The sequence below is a fragment of the Adiantum capillus-veneris genome, chromosome 21 (genome assembly GCF_014529385.1).
Source record: "Adiantum capillus-veneris isolate H3 chromosome 21, ASM1452938v2, whole genome shotgun sequence".
Taxonomy (NCBI): Eukaryota; Viridiplantae; Streptophyta; class Polypodiopsida; order Polypodiales; family Pteridaceae; genus Adiantum; species Adiantum capillus-veneris.
The window spans coordinates 78,945,108-78,964,071 of NC_140951.1; the positions used below are offsets into that span (position 1 = coordinate 78,945,108).

Sequence of the window (18,964 nt, forward strand, 5' to 3'; positions counted from 1 at the left end):
CATCGAGGTAAAGTTTCACAATCCGAGGAGTATCTGCTAGGTCCTCCTCCTCCATCCACTTCGCATCAAATGCAGGAAAGCTCTTGAACTAAACCAAGAACCGCCTTCGGACTTTACCTTTCTTCGTATCGTTATGTGCCAAAATCTGTTCAGGAACAAGGATCTCCTCGTTTTCTTCCACGTCGGGTTGCTCATCAAGCTCCCCATTATCAGGCACATCACCCTTAACATGGTTCAAGAGACTCACATGCAATGCATTATGAATCCTCCAAGTATCTGGCAGTTTCAATCGGAAGGAGACATCATTTATCTTGTCAGTGATCTGGAAAAGGCCGTAGTATCGCATACTAAGCTTTGGAAAAAGCCTCTCCTTTCCCTTTTTCTTTCGTAGGCGTGCCTTCTCAAAACGTAAGAGCACCCAATCATCCTCCTTCAATTTCAAATCGCGACGATGGCGATCCGCTGCCTTTTTCTGTCGTTCTTGAGACTCCTGCAAAGTCTCGCGAACCTTGGCAAAAGCCGTATCAAATCTCGCGAATATTCATCCGCTTCAAAAATCTAATCTTTCGTGGTCAGGAAGGCCTCAATGTCATACAAAAAACCATCAGCCATGTGCACACAATCAAGTCTCCCACTAGAAAACGTGCTAAACCACTCACGATGCGACGTGACATGGAAAGTAGCATCTGAATCTAGTAACCAATGTGAAGACAATGTGCAATCCGATATGCAATCCGTAGACATAAGATTGTCTGAAGACAAGCTAGATGTAAATGTGACATCGCCGTCACAAGCATACTCAGTAACCACCGTACTGATCTCACTAGCATCTGTCATGCCCAAATCTGCATCACGCATCTGTCGCCTCCGTTGTCTCAAACGCCTGAAACATCGACGCCTAATGTGCCCTCTATGTCCACAATGCCAACATGTCAAGTCTCTATGCCGTCGAGACTTGCGTGTGGGATCAATCTCTCCCATGGACATAGAAGTGGGACTAGACTTCCCTGTAGACATGGATGTCGCGTACATAGCATGTAAACTTTGCCATAAAGCATGAGTTGTAGTCTCCCTCGAGACTTGCCAGTCAACAGACTCAACCAGATGCAAACGAATCGTAGACATTGCTCACTCATCAAGATCCTGCCAATCATCATCACGCATAGACTTGGGCTTCGCCGATAAACCATGCAAGGGTTTATCCTGCCCCAAATCCGCCAATGCAACAAGCATATGCTCCTTCCAAGCAACAAAATCTGCACCATCAAAGTGTGTCAGACCATAACACTGGAAGTCAAATGAAAAATCAGCCATAATGCTCGCAAAAGAGCAACCAACAATGAGTAGCAAATGTCAACCAAAGCAGCCCTAAACTGGCTCGAATCGCATCAACAAAAGTCTGCAAATATGGCTCAAAACCTGATGCAAAGTTGCACCAATAACCGTGCAAAACCTTGCACAAAATCACAAGTCAATATGACTCAATCGCGCATAAATATCTGACAAAATTTTGGCAGAGTCTCCTTTGTAACTGGAGCAAAATCTCAACAGTAAACCTCAAAGAGACAATAATATATGCCACAATGGCCAATCCGGGAATAAACTCGACCGGAATCACCTCACAAAGTCATACATATGAGCATACCCGCTCTTGCCGGAGTATCACTCAACGACACCTCAAATGACATACATGTGAGTGATGATTGCTGCCAAAATACCTTTCAATCGATGACCAAATGTCTGCCAGATAACTATAGCAACATTTCGCAAAACCTTGCAAGATCTGTCGCTATGCGCAATACGAAATACGGCACACAAGGGCATACACAAGTGACTCCAAACTCCAACCAAATGATGACTGAAAATCACTTGTCAAAGTGGGAGTAAACTCAACCACTAAACTGTCAAAGAGCAACCTACGGATACGTAGAAGCTATGGCGAGAACCTCGATAAAATCCAACAGAGTTTCTTCTATAAATTGAGCCAAATCTCAAATAATCTCAACCATAAACAAATACACAAATCCATATATGGCATACATAAACCGCCAAGACCATGGCAACATAGCTCACTCTCGCATGAGTGGCTCTCTGGACAAATGCATATCCAAAAACCTGTGTACACCTATGAATTTGCTGGTTGCTGCAGTAAATACTCCGTGTGTGTGAGATATACCAAAAACAGTGTTTTTGGGACCCGAAAGTGCACAAATAAACCTGCTGCTGTACCTGCTGTAATTCAAAGCATAATTTCAGCAAATAGACATCACCATCGCGTCCGGAGCGTGCCAAAACCCTGACCTAGACTCTTGGATCATGTAGATCTAACTCTGTATGACGGAGCTACGCAAAAAACTGTGTTTTAGAGCTCGAAAATGGCAAAAACGAGCTGCACACAGTCTTGAACTTGCTCTTGCTCCACTCTGCGTGATGCAATGTCCTCTCAATGCAAGCTCCAACGCAAGAGCTCTGCCACAACAGCATCCAAGCACTCGAAATGTTTGACCACACCAAGCTCCTAAACTCCAAAGACAATGCTCCTCAAGCTAAAATCGCTCTCCGTGAAACTTCACGATCGAACTCCACCGTCGAGAGCGAGCGAGCTATCGCCTCGAAGCTCTCAAAGCCGTCGTGCTCTCCTCGGTCACCATAGCTCTGATACCAATTGAAGGGGATCGGGGAGCACCACAGACGGAGAGTGAGAGAGAGAAGGAGACACACGACACACAGATATGGGTGGGGAGACTCCAAAGAGTGAGCAGCCCCCTATACACTTATGCTATGTATAAGGTATACAAGTGAGTGGGCGCCCAGACTCTGGGCGGTCGGGCAAGGCACATGCGCCTATACCCCAACACAAGTGGAACGATGACGAGAACTGCAACTACGTGCCAATGTTCTCCCAAATTGCCTTCCCAAAACAAACTCATAAATCTAGGGTCTCTATCGGAGACAATCATCTCAGACGTGCCATGTAATCGGAAAATCATCGTGATCATTCTGTGTTCTTGGGAGATAAAAAATGAAATCCATTTCAATACTTTCCCAGGGGCGGGTGGGTATGGATAAAGGGTGTAACAATCCCTGTGCCTTATGCCTATCAAACTTGACCTTCTGGCATACTGCGCACAACTCTTCCACGTCCTTTTTGAGTCACGGCCAAAAGAAGTATCTCTCTACTCCTTTCATGGTGGTAGCAATGCCGTGGTGACTCGTAAAAGGTGGACAGCGGCATTCAGTCATAACCTTTTCCCTCAACGGCTGTGTAACGCACAACATAGTCTTTTTCATCATGTAGCCTTCCCGAAGGGAGTATCCAACTACTGTCTCCCCATCCCGTATCCGTGTGAAAATATCTACAAAATATGTATCTGTGGCATACTGATCGACCATATCCTCGAAGCTCCTATGATGTATCGCGGAAATAGCCAGAACCAACGGTTTCCGAGACAAAGCATCTACCACCACATTCTTCTGTCCCTGCACATGGACAATCTGGAAGTGGAACTGTGACAAGATGTTCGCCCACCGCATCTGCTTTTCCGAAAGCTGCTTCTGTGACAAGAAGTAGCGCAATCTTTGATGGTCTGTAAAGACAGTAAAATCCGCTCCGAGTAGGTAATGCCGCCACTGAGTAAGAGCATGGATAACCGCCAAAAGCTCTTTCTCATAGATCTGTGCTGTCATCTCCGGCCTAGAGAACAAACGGCTCTCGTAAGCTATGACATGACCTTCTTGCATCAAGACCGTACCCAGACTACGACCACAAGCATCACAATATACTTCAAATGACTTTTGCAAGTCCGGCAAAGTCAAAATAGGTCCCGTAGTCAATTTCTCTTTCAATGTCCGAAAGGCGGTCACCTCTGTGCGTCCCCATGAAAAAGGTACTCCTTTCTGAGTCAAGGTATGCAAAGGGGAAGCACCCTCTGCAAACTTTCGTATGAACCGCCTGTAGTACGAACACAGTCCCAAGAAGCTTCTAACTTCATGGACATTCCTCACATCGGGCCAATCACGGATAGTCTCTATCTTGGCCGGGTCCATTTGCACTCCTGCTGCTGCTGCTGACACAATGTGTCCCAAAAAGTGTATCTCTGGTAGGCAAAATTCACTTTTCTTTGCATTAATCACTAACGTGTGATCTCGTAATGCCTGAAAGACTTGAAGCCGATGATCTCTGTGTTCTGCCTCATTCTTGGAGAAAACAATGATGTTGTCAAAGAAAGTGCCAACAAATAGCCTGTACTCTCGAAAAATCCTGTCCATCATCCGGTTAATTGTCGCAGGAGCATTGGTTAAGCCAAAAGGCATCACCAAAAACTCAAATAACCCAAAAGTCGTCCGAAAAGCTGTCTTGTAGACATCCCCTGGCGCTATCCTGATCTGATGATATCCACTCTTCAAGTCAATCCTGCTAAAGCACAAGGATCCCTGTAACCTGTCGAGTATATATCATTGATCCTAGGAATCGGAAATCTGTTCTTGATGGTCATTTCGTTGTTGAGAGTGCTATAATCGATGCACATTCTCCAAGATCCGTCTTTCTTCAAAACCAACAACACTGGAGAGCAATACGGTGAAGTACTAGGTTGGACAAGACCCTTTTCCAAGAGGTCTTTCACTGGGTTCATAATCTTTTCATTCTGTACTCGGCTCACACGGTAAGGTGGCCGATTCGGTGGCGTGCTTCCGGGTATTAGATCAATGGTTTGATCTTCAGGCCCTCTGAAAAGCAATCGGCATGAGTGTGGAGAAAAATCTTGGCGTTCTTTTGATCAGGTCAAAACATATTCAACCTTTATCCATCGTTCAGTTCTCTCCCAAAAGAATGAGTAAGACAGTGAAGTTCATCAAGTACAATCTCTAAGCCCTTCATTTATCAAAGTCGCTTTCTCGGCCTGGTAGTCAACCACGGCGTAGTTCTTGTGGTACCAAGGGATCCTGAGTAGAACGTCACTCGCGTGCCCTGAACACCCCTGTCATTGCAAACGAAGTTTGCCAATGCTCGGTGTAATGGCAACATCCCATCCGGGTGCCAATCGAACTACCTCCACTTGTGGCGTCAGTCTGTCGGGCGTAATTCCAAATCGAGCCGCCAATTCCAAGTGAAAAGAAGTTGGCCTTGGCTCCTTCAAAAGAGCTTCCTGATCCTTCACTTTGCCCCAAAAGCGGCAAAGTTTGTACTTTCATTCATTAGATTCGGTGCAGGTTCCACGCCATGTGGTACCAATTCTGTTTTTCTATCTGCCTTTTCTACCACGTTCCTCAGCTACTCTCGAACTCTCAGGCCTGTCGTCATCTTTATCATTCTGTTCTCTGTGTGACTTCGCGGAGATATGTCCATGTTCCCCGCATCCAAAGCACTTCCCCTCTCTAATGAAGCGAGCTCTCTCCTCAGGAGTAAGCTTGGGTGGTGCATCCTTTTTCTCTGGGTTGCTCTTTTTCTTTCTACTTTCATTCCTAGATGTCTCTTCGGCTCATTGTGTCATGGCCTCATCTGTGGGGTAGGTCAGACTGCCAGAGTGAATGGCAAAGCCCCGCTTCGCATGACTCATCAACTCCTGAATAGAAGCTGACTTTTGTTCCAAGCAGTGATCTCGGATCTTTGTAGGTAGACCCAAGGTAAACCTCTCAATCTGTTCTCTGAACGAGATCTTTTTGAATGAAGAGGCGGGTAGAAAAGAGCTCCAGAATCTTTCACAATAAGCATTGATTCTGTCTGTCTTGGTTATCCGAAGATGGTTCCAAGCAGCTCGTATATCTCATTCATATTCTTGCGTCAACCAAGAAGAAATAAAAATCTTTTCAAATTTCAGCCATTTAACTGGCGCAGTCTTGTTTAAAAGAAGCGTAGACCACCAAGTACGAGCATTCCTCTTAAAGTAAGAGGCAGCTCTCCGAATCTTGGAGTGCTCTGAATAGCGTCCTCCCGCGAAAGCGATGTCAAACTGCTGTATAAAAGACAGCCTTCGAAGCATCTGAGTATCCTGAAAAGTATCAAACTTGATCGAGTGGCCACCTTCCTTAAACTCTCGGACTTTCTTGCTTTTATCTTCGAGAAAGTCATACTAGTTGGCTTTGTAAAAATTCTTCTTGTTCGCATAAAACTTTCCGTCATCGGAATCTGAGCTGTCTGTAGACGAGTCCTCAGTAGAACTGTCAGTCTCTGGGCGAGATGTAGCCTTCTTTGCCTTTTTCTTGCCCTTTCTGAAGCTTTGTTTCTTGCTTCGCTTTTTACCTTTTCTGTCTTCTTCGCTCGAATCCGAGGAGCTAGAAGAACTATCAGAAGAAGAAGAAGAAGAACTGGGTACTCCTTCAAATCGAACACGCTTCTTCTGTTTCTTTGCCTTGTCAAAAGTCGACTGACGACCCAAATAACCTGGAAAGTCAGTGCTTTTCTTCTGCTTTTTGCCGTGCTTTTTGGCTTTCTTTTGCGTGTCAAAAAGCTGAGCAATCCGTGCATCAACCACATTCTCCACTTCCTTCTCGTATATTTTCTTGGAGGCAGAAGGTTTCTCGAGAGCGGGTTTCGGGAGTGATGTTGTGGTTCTCTGCCACTCCGTCTGTACCTCTGCCAGAGAGGTCTAGTTTATATATTTTGCCATCTTCGTATCCTTGGCAAAATTGAGCATCATCTTCGTTGCATCGCCGATCAACTGGCGACGCTCCATCTCTCGCCGCTCCGCCTGAGTAGGCCGAGGCGGGCCATACACTCTGCCGGAATCTTCGTTGTGATCCCTGCCCGCATCTCCAGATGTAGAGGGAGTCGACTGATCCTTGCGTGAAGCCATAGGTGCTGCGGGAAAAAAAATTTCGGGGATCGGATTTCCCATAGAAGAGAAATCGGCCGTGCTCTGATACCACTGTAACAGACTTGGACACTCCAAGTCAAGAATCAACCGCGACAGCACCAAATAACCACTTCAAAACAATTCACAGATCACAATAGATTTGCACATGCCCGGCGGAGTTCCGTGCCTAGAGATATTGGCCCCAAAGACTGGCGCCCCTTTCGGTATTTCTTTTTATATTAATCAGATCAAAGTACAAGAGAGTGGTTAAGGCTTCACTCTCAGACTCTGCGTCCAGATGCTCTGAGAAGTGAGGCCCTCACCACTAATTTAAAGGTTACAAGGGATGCCCAAAACCAGAGCCCCAAAAGCTTCAAATCAAAAGCAATTGCTCTCTCTCTCTCTCTCACAGAGAGAGTCAAAAAGCAATTGCTCTCTCTCTCTCTCTCTCTCTCTCTCTCTCTCTCTCTCTCTCTCTCAGAGAGTCAAAAAGAAAAATTTGCGTCGCTCATCATTTTCAAAAATATATATATATATATATTTTTTAATAGCCTCCGCGATTTTCGGAAATTAGGGTTTTTGGCAAAAATTAGGGTTTGCAGGAATTTTAGGGTTTCTGGCAGAAATTAGGGTTTCTGCTGTCCGTAGCCACGTCATCACTTTGTGACAGAGAGCCAGAGGAGCAGTCATCACAGCAAATCCCAGAGCCCACACACACTAGAGGTATGTTGATTGACCGAGCCATTGAGCTAGGCAGATCGAGACGCCCACGACCTCGAGGGGTCTCCCACCATCGACGAAGGCTGCAGCCGAAGATCCAGATCACTCTAGCTCGACATGTAAGACGCCCAACCAGAGTACTGACCATGGAGGATGTTGATGGGATTTGACAGCGACCGATGAGAGATTTCATTTGAACCACCCCCCCCGCCCTCTCTATCTCGTTTCAATTCCGGATCAGCTTTAGATTCATTTCCTTAGTGTTTTAGTGTTTTTAGTCTTAGTTCTTTGTACTTTTTGTACTCAGACATGGTATCAGATTCACCAATTGTAACTTTTTGGTCTCATAGGGAATTTTGGCCTTTCGAAGACGTTAATATAACATTTCTCTCTCTCTCTCTCTCTCTCTCTCTCTCTCTCTCTCTCTCTCTCTCTCTCTCTCACACACACACACACACACACACACACACACACACATAGTCATTCAAGTTGTCTTTGAAGTGCTAAAGTGTTGCCATCGGCCGAGTGTGGAGATTGCAGTTATCTCTTTGTTTCCGTCCGATCACTCGCTGGAAGTGATTAAACCAGACTACTTGCAGAAATCTTTTGAGGTTTAGTGGGAGCAATTGGGTGCGGTCTTCATGCAAGAGGGCCATGTCGTAGCTTATGAGAGTCAATTGCTGTCAAAGCTAGAGAGGGTTGCACAAATTTATGAAAAGGATCTCATAGCAATCATTCATGCTTTGACTCAGTGGAGGCATTGCCACACATGAACCATCAATGAGAAATATCTACCTCACTCAGGCCGGGCACAGTCACAAAAGAGTCCTGACTCCTCACTCCCTATCACCTATCCTTGGGAGATATTGGGACTGGCTGGACAAATCGAGAGAGATGCCGAACTCTAGAAGTAGCATGGTCTAAAGGTGGCTTCTTGTCAATGAGGTAGCCACAAGGCAGTAACTTCACACACAAGCACGTTTCTTGGTTAAATATTCAGGGGCAGTGTATAGGTATGCACAGTGAGAGTGAGGCTGTAAACATCACCAAGCTGTCTGCTCGAGAGCATCTGATTTCCTGCAAAGTACAAAAGGTCTATAGCCCCACTAATTGATTTGGTTTTTGACCATCAGTATATGTGCCCTGAATCCTTGCAGATTGGCCATGCATGACCTGTTTAATACTCAATCCGGTACCATTCATTATGGTTCTGTAAGTTGATTTTCAAATAAGGATCTGGTTGGCTGGGATTTTATGGGACAGCAAGCATATAAAAAAATTGTGACATCTGAATTAAACAAGCCTTTTTCTCCTCTTTTGGGCATTTCTGCGTACGAGAAATTGGTCCAAGCTATGTTAGCATCTGTTCTTCTAAAGCATGTGTAAAGAACTGTTTGGGGAGGGGGGGGGGGGTGTTTGTTGATGATCACTGACTCTCATGGCAGTATTGCAAGGTCCATTTTTTTAAAAACAATTTAACTAATAATTGTTTGTGAATTATGTAGTCAGTTCATCAACCAACTGTTTGTGGTTTCTAGATAAAAAAGCTCGTATAGATGAAATATGGAAGCAATTAAACTCAAAAAAAGTAGCACCTATCTCAAAGTCTGTTCCACGAGTTTTGGAGGAAAAGATTGAGAGCAAAAAGGAAAAGAAAGCATCTACTCCGGTAAGTGTTAACTATATCGGCTTAAGGACATTGATCTGTTTCTTTCAACCTCTGGTACACATTTGTCGCTTCTTTGTTTTATTCAGATAAGCAAGGAGTTTAAAACCATTCATATTTGTCTAATTTTTGGTACCACTATTACTCTGTTAGGCTACTACACTGATACAAGGATAAGGGGGTGTGTGCTAGGGAAGAGCACAAATCTTCTTCTAGGATACACACAAATAAGCAGGCGAAGTCTCTCTTCCTCAAATTGGACGGAAAACGAAGGGCACCTCATTGGATCATATACTCATTCTGAGGGATTGAGGAGGTGCGTGTAAAAGATGTAAGGAATATTATTGGGGTGAAGCTTGGTTGCCTGCTTTGTCCCATGCTTTTTGAAACCTGCCTTATTGAGGTCTCTAACAATGTGGATAGAATGGGAGGCCTATGTGCGAGTCTAGGAGGGGTGGTGATACCCATACGTTTTAAGGGAGTGACACTGTCCTGATGTTAAAGACACTCCGGAGGGATTACAACATCTGGCTGTGTTACAATCCTTTTGTGATGGTAAGAGATTGTACTGTGTTTGTTTTGGGCTAGGTGGTGTGTGTCCTCGTTGCATTTGGGTGTGTGGTGTTGGGGTAGGAGTGGTGAGTTGTAGGAGGTGCATGTGCATGGTGCTCTAGGGCTTTGGGTGTGTATATGTGTGGGCTTGCTTGTTTCTCTTTTGACTTTTTTATTCATACTATGCTTGTTTTCTCGTTTTTAGTGTTTCTTTTCTATAATTATGAAATCATCTCTCGGGATAGTTGTCGTCACCTTTGTAGCCAAATACTCTGGCAAAAGTTGCATATAGCAGTGATCATACAAGAGAGAGTGTGTGTGTGTGTTCGTGGGGCAGGGGGGGGGGGGAGGGGGGGCTTGTCCCCATATAGGGACCGTCCTCATGTGCTCGACCCACCAGAATCCGTGACCTCATTGGTTAAAAATCACATCACCTAAACAGGAACACCTTGGCATACATTGTAAAGTGCAACGGAATGAATGTTTGTGCTTTGCTCAAAATGAGTGCTCCAAATTGTGCTCAAGGTTCCTTTTACTTACGGAAGGGAGAGCCTTCCGTTCCTTTAGTGAGAGAGTGCAATGGACACAAACAAAGTGAATGGACACAGTGAATGGAAGTGCATGAGACTGAGAGATAGAGAAGAGAATACGACACCAGAGACGTTGTAAAACCCTCCTACGAAGGCCCCACTCTCTATGGTCTACTTATGATTGCACAAATCTCTACAATGCTCGGACTTGCCGACGATGTCGACGGCAATGAGGACGACGACGAGACGGACTGAAATCTGAAAATGCTAAGGGCTGAAATCTGCAAATCTTTATCTGCTGAATTTTGACTCTATATCGATGATGATGCCGATGACGACGATGCGACGACGACGCGCTGGAAACGCAGATTTCAGCGCAGATGCTGAAATCTGCGTTTTTTGGGCTGAAACTGTAAACCTTGCGGGAACTGACCGTGCGGCGAGGAACTACTGCGGGAAGGTGAGGTCTGCGAGGTTCGGGACTTCTACTGCGGGTGCTAACTGCTGAAAACTGAAAACACTGATGTTCCGTCGCGGTAAATCTGCAAAACGCCGGGCATAGTGGTCTCGTACGGTCCCGTACGTTTTGTACACGTACGATGATGTGCGGTACTAAACGAACTAAAAAATATTAAGATGTACGACGACGTTACGTACGTTCAAAATAAAAAAACAAAGAATTCTTATGTCAAAGGCTTAGGCCCTTGGGTTTAAACTTTACACTTAAAGAAACTTGACGTTATGAGATCTTCAATGGGAGCTTGAGAGGGAGAGACCCAATGGAGAGAAGATGGAGAGGCAAGACTCTAGTCTCTAGAGCTTGTCACTTGAGAGCTAGAACATGGAAGCATTGAGAGCTTGAGAGCAATGAGCATTGAGAGCTTGGAAGTGTTGGAGAACAAGATGGAGAGGCATTGCTTAAATAGGAAGAGGCTAGAGCATGAGAGAGAGAGAGAGAGAGAGAGAGAGAGAGAGAGAGAGAGCATGGATGATGACTCTTGATGAGAGAGGGAGAGCGTGGGGGAGAGGGAGAGCATAAGACAAGTGGAGCCTTAGCACATAGAATCCAATGTTTGAATGTGGCTTAAGTGCTTGAATTGGCGCTCCAAAACGGCCCCAAAAGTTGCCCTCAATGGCCCTTAGTCAACAGTCAAGAGCTGCCAATGGCTATCAACAGCCATTTAAAATTTTTTGGGCTGCTCAATATAATCCACTCACAATTGTGAGTGCTTTAAAATTTTGGAACGTACTAAACGAACGGGACGGTACGTTGTAGCAGGGCTACAGTGTCACTTCACAGGACAGGCAGTTGGACAGTTAGCTACAGTTGGTCTGGTTCACATTGGACGGACCCTTTGGGTTGGGAGTGACACGTGGCAGGGTACCTACGGTGGTCTAGTGGACATCGTGGCCTGGTCACCACCACCACTCAGTTTGGAGATAGACTTAGCTAGCTGGACATTTATGGGCCGTTGGTGGCTCTTATGGTTGTACATATGAGTAGTCGTTTTGGGCCAGTTCGATTATCTTGTACGTAGTCGTCTAGAGTGAGGCTTACACAGAGCACTGCTTCACCATCCCTGCACATCTGAGCCTCGACACCCCATTTGTACTTGTGAGTCCTGGGCTGGAGCTGAGTGCGTCGCCACGCCCGAGTCTGTACATGGTTCTTTGAGCTAGTCGAGTCCACTTGTTCTGGTCCACTGTTGTGTCTCTGTTGTTATCCATTGTTTCTGTGTTTCATTCTGTTTGAGAGAGTTTCCATTTGTTTGAGTGAGATTGTCACGCACATTGCACTGAGGGGCACCCACACTGTAGAGAGCACGACACATTATCCGCGCTACAGGTGCTCTCATTTTGGCGATCACGGTGGGACCTCAACTGAAGTCTCACTCTGTTGAGTAGCTGGTTTTTCCGTTTCGCCTGTGCCGCCTGTTGGTCTGGTCCAGTTTCACCCTTGACAGCTTAATCTAGCTGGTCTAGTCTCTTGCCTGGTTGGTCTGGTCCTCTCTCGCCCTGGTCCACCCAGTCCTAGTCCTGGTCTAGTCCTTCTCGTCCCTGGTCTAGTCCCTCCTCGTCCTGGTCCAGGCCAGGTGGTCTAGTCACTCGCCCTGGTCTAGTAGAGTCTAGACCAATGTTCAGCCAAGTGAAGGTTGTCTTACCCAAGTGAAGGTCTTCTTGCCCAAAGCTTGGTGAGGTTGGCGATTACTGCATGACACATACAAGGAGGTCTTTGGAGCGTCAAAGTGCACTTCTGAGTCCTCTGAAGTACTACCACAGATGGCGTCAACCCTTGGTGCCCAGTAGAAGCATATTAATCCCTTCAACCGGTTCTACATCCTCCAGGTCACCTTCTCCGGTAAGGCTCTCCCCCATTTTGTTACAACAAGCTAGTGAGCAACAGACTCAGGAGCAAGAGGCCATGGAGGAGCTCACAAGTGTTCTGGCAAAGGTGAACATCAAGTTCCCTACCTTTAAAGGTCTCGCCGCAGAAGATGCAGACGACCATGCTCGGAGGTTTGTCTCTCTTTGCAGAGGTCGTGGCCTCAACAAAGAAGACGCATACGTGGTGCTCTTCCCTTCCACCTTGGATGGTCTTGCAGATAAATGGTATAGTCAGTTTGCTGAAAACCACTTTACTACTTGGACCATGTTAAGACAACAGTTCTGTGAAGCTTTCCGACCAGGGGATTATCAAGAGAAGATTCTAGATGAGTTGGCCAACCTGTTGCTCCAGCCCAAGGAGACAATTGCAGAGCTCATGACCAGAACAAAGTCCCTGGTCGCCAAGCTGCCTGAGCAACCAGGGGAATTCATGGTGAAGAAGTGGGTAGAGAAGGCTCTGCCTAAGACTTCTCAACAAAAGCTCAGAGAAAGTCTCCGTCCTGAAGCCAGTCTGGAGGACTTTGTTGCTACTGCTACTAGAATAGAGGGAGCAAGAAGGCAATTCACTGACTCTCTTCAGTTAGATACTGCCCCTGTACTCATGGACAGTCCATCAGACCCCTTGATTGCTTTAAGAAGGGAACTGGAAGCCCTAAAGTTACAGCGGGTCCTTCACGAAGAGAGATCCTTCTCTCTCAGACAGGAGAAGCCTCCACATCAAGAGGCTTATGATCAACTTAAAAGAGAGTTAGAAGAGCTCAGGTCTCAGCAAGAGACTAAGGCTATGGTATGGTGTAGTTCATGCCGCTCTCTAGGACACCCTCCACAAGACTGTCCCCTTCGCTCTTATTGCCACTTCTGCGAAAAATCGGGTCATGAAGATAAGGATTGCTACTATATAAAGGGATTGCACAAAATACAGCAAAGTCTTGGTCCTACTCTCATACAGGGGTTAGCCCCAGCATCCAACATGGTTTCCCACTACAACCATCCCAACTACATGCCACCTTTGCTCAATACCCCTGCTGTCCAAGGTATGTCAAGTACTTTCCCGACTCAAAGTTTTTATAATGCTAATGCCGCCTCAACCCCTCAGAGCTTCTACACTTCAGCCTCCAACTCCATGCAGCAACCACCTCGTCCCCCGTTTCGTCCTTCCAATCGGCCCATACTCTGCTACAGATGCGGAGAATATGGGCATTATCAGAGCAAGTGTCCTTTACCTGAGGGGTCCCCTCCTTGTCGTCATTGCCCTGATTTGAAGGATCACTACAGTAAGGATTGTCCCACGCAAAGGGCATCCATGTCTTCAAGCTCAACTCAGAACCAGCAAGAATTCACCTTCCCGAAGATAAACTTGATTACTGTGAACACCGTGCCTCAACCATCACCTGCTACTCATGTGGTTAAGCCACTGCAAGTGGAGGAGCCTGCTGGTGTCCTTACTCGGGCACAAAGAGCAGCTCTTGGTCTCAGTCTGCCCACAGGTCCACCTCGCCAGTCCCCACTTCCTCAAGCTGGTCTATTTGACCCAAAGGAGGAGTCCTTCAAAATTGCTCAGAGCAAACCAACTTCCCTGTTATCTGACATTGATGGAGCCTTCTTGGAAGCAGTGGCTGACTTGGAACAGATCAAGGTCCCAAAGGGAACCCAGTTCGAAGGCGCCAAGCCCACAGCAGAAGCAATCTTGAAAAATACTTTTCAGCAGGTGTCACTATACGACATGCTAAGGCTCGACGCAACACTTAGAAGTGACACCTTGTCAGTCATTCAGTCTCTGTACCCGGGGTTGGGCCTAGTGGCGGGCACCTCCCTGTACAGCCCTCAGAGTCTTATTTGATTTCCTATCCATCTGCTCCCCTCACCGATTATAAAAGTCCTCGCCTCACTGTATCTATTCTTGGGCACCAGCTATCCGGTGTCATCGTTGATGGTGGATCTGGAATCAATTTGATGCCGGAATTCACTATGATGGCCTTAGGTCTAGAGCCTACCCGATCTGCTCCTTTCACTGCTACATTGGCCGATCAGAGAACAGTCTACCCAGTGGGCATAGTCGACAAGGTCTCTGAAGGTACAAGATTTCACTTTTAACTTGGATTTTGTGGTAGTTAATCTTCCCCAGGTAGAGGGAGGTTATCCCTTGCTGATTGGTAGGCCATGGTTGCAACATACGAAAGCACTTCACGACTGGGGAACCGACGCCATGTGGATACATACTCCTGGCTCTCCAATGCAACAAATTCGTCTCGAAGGAGGTATGGATCCGGTCGTTCAGCATAGCTCTTTGTCAGTAGAGTCCAACCCTGATTTGGAGCAGCCGGTCCCTCCTGATGGGTCCGATGAAGACCTACTGCAATGGTTAGAAGCTACCTCTTCGATGCCATGCTATGTAGTCTCTCTTCAACCTTTGCCAACAGATTCACCCTCTTCCCCTGATCCTACACCTGAAGCTACACCTGAAGCCAGTAATACCAGTCAGCCAAGTGAGCCAGAACCAAGTGGACTGGTCTCTGGTGCCCATCCTTCAGAGGGTCCCTTGATGGAAACCGTCGGCCTAGGTGAGCCTATAACCCACCATAGAAGGGGGAAAAAGTCTCCCTTGCAAGAGTTGGCCAACACCCCAGCTCCTTTCTTAGCCTCTACTTCATCTGACTCTCCACCCATGCCGGAGCACTTTGAGGTATCTGAGGATTTACCATTTGCAGAGCTTCCATCAGGATGGTTGCAGGAAGAGTATGCTGATTTCAACATTGATCAGACGCCAGCTCATAATGTCCAGAAGCTAACAGAGGCGGCAAGGCCTTCTCTCCCTGACGCGGCCTCGCCCACTGCACGGCCTGACCCAGTCAGAGAGGTCAACCTAGGAGGCCCTGACAACCATCAGCACATCTTGTTAGCCACTTGGTTATGGGATCACCCCGCTCTACTCGACCTGGTAATCTCTTTCGTGCGCTCTTTCAAGGATGTGTTTGCCTAGTCTTACCATGATTTCGAAGGAATCCCAGCAGAGCTAGGAGTCCACACAATTCCTCTGGTTGAGGGGGCTAAGCCGGTCAGAGGACGGGCTTACAAACTGAATCCCAAGTATGCAGAAGCAGTTAAAATCGAGTTGGAAAAAATGCAAGAAGCAGGTATTATTGTACCAGTAGAGCACTCAGAATGGTTGTCCCCTATGGTTATTGCCCCAAAGAAGCAATCCAACAAAATTCGAGTTTGCGTCGACTACCGGGCTCTGAATAAGGTCACAATCCCGGATGGATTTCCGACACCTTTCACTGAGAGAGTCCTCGAAGATGTCGCTGGCCATGTACTGTATAGTTTTATGGACGGGTTCAACGGCTACAATCAGTTAGGAATACATCCTGACGACCAAATCAAAACAGCTTTTGTGACTCCCTGGGGTATTTTCATCTACACTAGAATGTCTCTTGGGCTTAAAAATGCACCGCCTTCTTTCAATCGCATCGTATATCTCATCTTTTGTCCTCTGCTTACTGATCACCTTCGCATATTCATGGACGACTTTTCCACCTTCTCGGGTGCTCAATGTTCGACCCCAGTAGAAAATCTAAAGGAGCATCTTGCTCAACTCTCTGCAGTCTTCCTCAGGTGCAGAGAGGCACGTTTGAAGGTCAATCCGAACAAGTGTCATTTTTTGGTCACAGAGGGCACATTGTTGGGCCATGTGGTGTCTGCTCAAGGTTTAGCACCTGACCCAGAGAAGATAGTGGCCATCTTGAAGTTACCTCCTTCCATAAATCCCAAAGGTGTTCAGAGCTTTGTGGGCCACACCGGCTATCATCGTAGGTTTATACGTATGTATGCACAGGTGGCTCAACCATTGACCCGGCTCACCAGTGCTGCTGTGCCCTTCCAGTGGTCAACACCCGAGGCCGAAGCATTTGCATACCTCAAAAAATGCCTCACTGAAGCGCCTATTCTAGTTGCCCCGGATTGGGCCCTACCTTTTCATGTGCATACAGATGCCAGTCTGCTGGTTGTGGGTGCTATGCTGACTCAGCCTAGCAAAGAGTTCAACTTGGATCGCCCTGTACATTATGCAAGTCGCCTGCTCACCAAAGCAGAGCGCAACTATAGCACCACAGAGAGGGAAGGTTTGGCTATAGTTTATGCTCTACAAAAATTTCGTCACTATTTGCTAGGGGTCCACTTCACAATTATTACTGATCACCATGCCTTGCGCTATCTGCTTAATAAGCCACAGGTCGCAGGTCGAGTATGGCGATGGCTCCTCCTATTCCAAGAGTTTGATTTTGAAGTGGTACTTCGTCCTGGTAAGCATCATGTAATGGCTGACCACCTCTCTCGCATTCACACAGGTGAAGAAGCTACCGGGATTGCGGATGACTTTCCAGATAGCAGTCTTTTTAAAATCGATACAACACCGGAATGGTACGGCGAGGTCCTACATTTTCTCTCTACTGGGCTGTACCCAGAGAAGGCATCTCCACTGTAGAAGAGGAGATTGCTGTTGAAGTCCAAGCCTTTCACTCTGATTGGGGGCCAGCTCTACAAATCGGGACTAGATGGTGTTCTGAAGCGTTGTGTCTCGCCTCATGAGGTAGAGCATATTCTGGAGGATGTCCACAATGGTCCCACTGGTGGCCATTACCCTGGTCACATCACCGCCCAGAAGATTCTACAGAGTGGTCTATGGTGGCCCTAAGTTTTTAAGGATGCAATAGCATATTCTAAGGTCTGTGATCATCACATTGTCTTCATTGTCGTCATCACCGACATAGAGTCAAAATTCAGCAGATAAAGATTTGCAGATTTCAGCCATTAGCGTTTTCATATTTCAGTCTGCCGTCTCGTCGTCGTCCTCATCATCGTCGACATCGTCGGCAAGTCCATTGCATTGTAGAGATTTGTGCAATCAATAGTAGACTGCTCTTGCCATAGAGAGTGGGGCCTTAGGAGGAGGGTTTGACAACATTCTAGTGTCGTATTCTCTTCTCTCTCTATCTCTCAGTCTCAACACCTTCATTCGCAAGTGTTTATCCACTTTGTTTGTGATCACTTGCACTCTCTCACTAAAGGAACGGAAGGCTCTCCCTTCCGTAAGTAAAAGGAACCTTGAGCACAGTTTGGAGCACTCATCTTGAGCAAAGTTCAACATTCACTTCGGTTGCACCTTACATTGGTATCAGAGCTTTGGCAGTGTTCTGTATCACTCAAGGAAAGAACCACAAGAAATTTTTTTTGCTTGTTGCGGTCGCACATAACCCAAGTCCTCTTGGGCGTGTCGATTCCTAATCGTGTTTTTGAAGAGTGACAGGAATCCCAAGAAAGAAGGGCTTGTCCAGCCTCCCCTTGTTTCTCTTTTCACTCATTGAGAGCGGACCGTGCACTTAGCGGCCGGCCAATCGACGTGAGGTGGGAAAAAGTAACCTTGGTGTGAGCGCAAGGTCGCCTAGGGGTGCGTCCACGGGAAAGAGAAGAGCTCGTGTAAGAGAAGATCCTTCTCTAACATAGATTACAAGCAAAAGAAGAACCTCAAGAACTCAAGAACTCAAGAACCTCAAGAACCAAGAACCACAAGAACCCAAGTTCCTCGTGAAGTTAAGAACCCAAGACTTCAGAGTATAGTCATTACCCGAAGCGGAATGGATACTTCGCATGGAGGTGATGAGCATGGAAGTTGCGAAGAAGAATTTTTCCCACCAGGAGGTTTTTATGACCCTCCCCCTTCCCCATCTACGCCAAGGATTGCACCAAATCCTATGGAGGCTTTGGTGTCAAGATGATGGATAGGAAGTTACAACACGAAGCAAGAAAAGCAGAAAGAAAGGCCGACTTTGAGCGTGAGTGCTAGCAAGCGCGCTTGGCGGCCGAAGAAAGAATGGCAGAATTAGATTATGAACACAAAGAAAGAATGGCAGCCATAGCGCATGAGCACGAGCAAGCACGCTTGGAGGCCGCAAAAAGAAGAGCCGAATTGGATCGCGAGCGCGAAGAGCGTGAAGCGCAGAGAGCCCAACGCATGCAACAGTTGGTCCTCCTGTTTTCTAATCTGCAGGCACAGATTGAAAAGACTCAAGAGAAGGAGACTCTCTCAGTTTTTTCTTCTCCAAAGCACGACACACATGATTTGCATGATAATCATAAGCATGATGAATTGCATGATCAAGATGTGATTATTCACGAGCATGATGATTTGCATGATATAGATGTAATTACTCACAAGCATGATGATTGCAGGATACAGATGTGATTGTTCACAAGGATGATGGTTTAGTTGATGCTTTTTCTAGTGAAGCTAACCTCATTGCAGATTCAATCGATCACGCAGC

At 46.6% G+C, this 18,964-nt stretch overlaps 1 protein-coding gene across 4 annotated transcripts in view; it reads left to right on the forward strand.

Annotated features, from left to right (window-relative positions):
• Positions 1 to 18,964, forward strand: part of LOC147431202 (craniofacial development-like protein) — a 109,468-nt gene that overhangs the window by 81,261 nt on the left and 9,243 nt on the right. For 3 of the 4 annotated variants that reach the window (XM_086493835.1, XM_086493836.1, XM_086493837.1), the window contains exon 3: positions 9,053 to 9,183. In XM_086493835.1, the coding sequence (XP_086349961.1) occupies positions 9,053 to 9,183 (131 nt within the window). Of the gene's footprint in view, positions 1 to 9,051; positions 9,184 to 9,333; positions 9,497 to 9,603; positions 9,736 to 18,964 lie in introns of those variants that run through there. The other variant, XM_086493838.1, reaches the window with a different exon arrangement.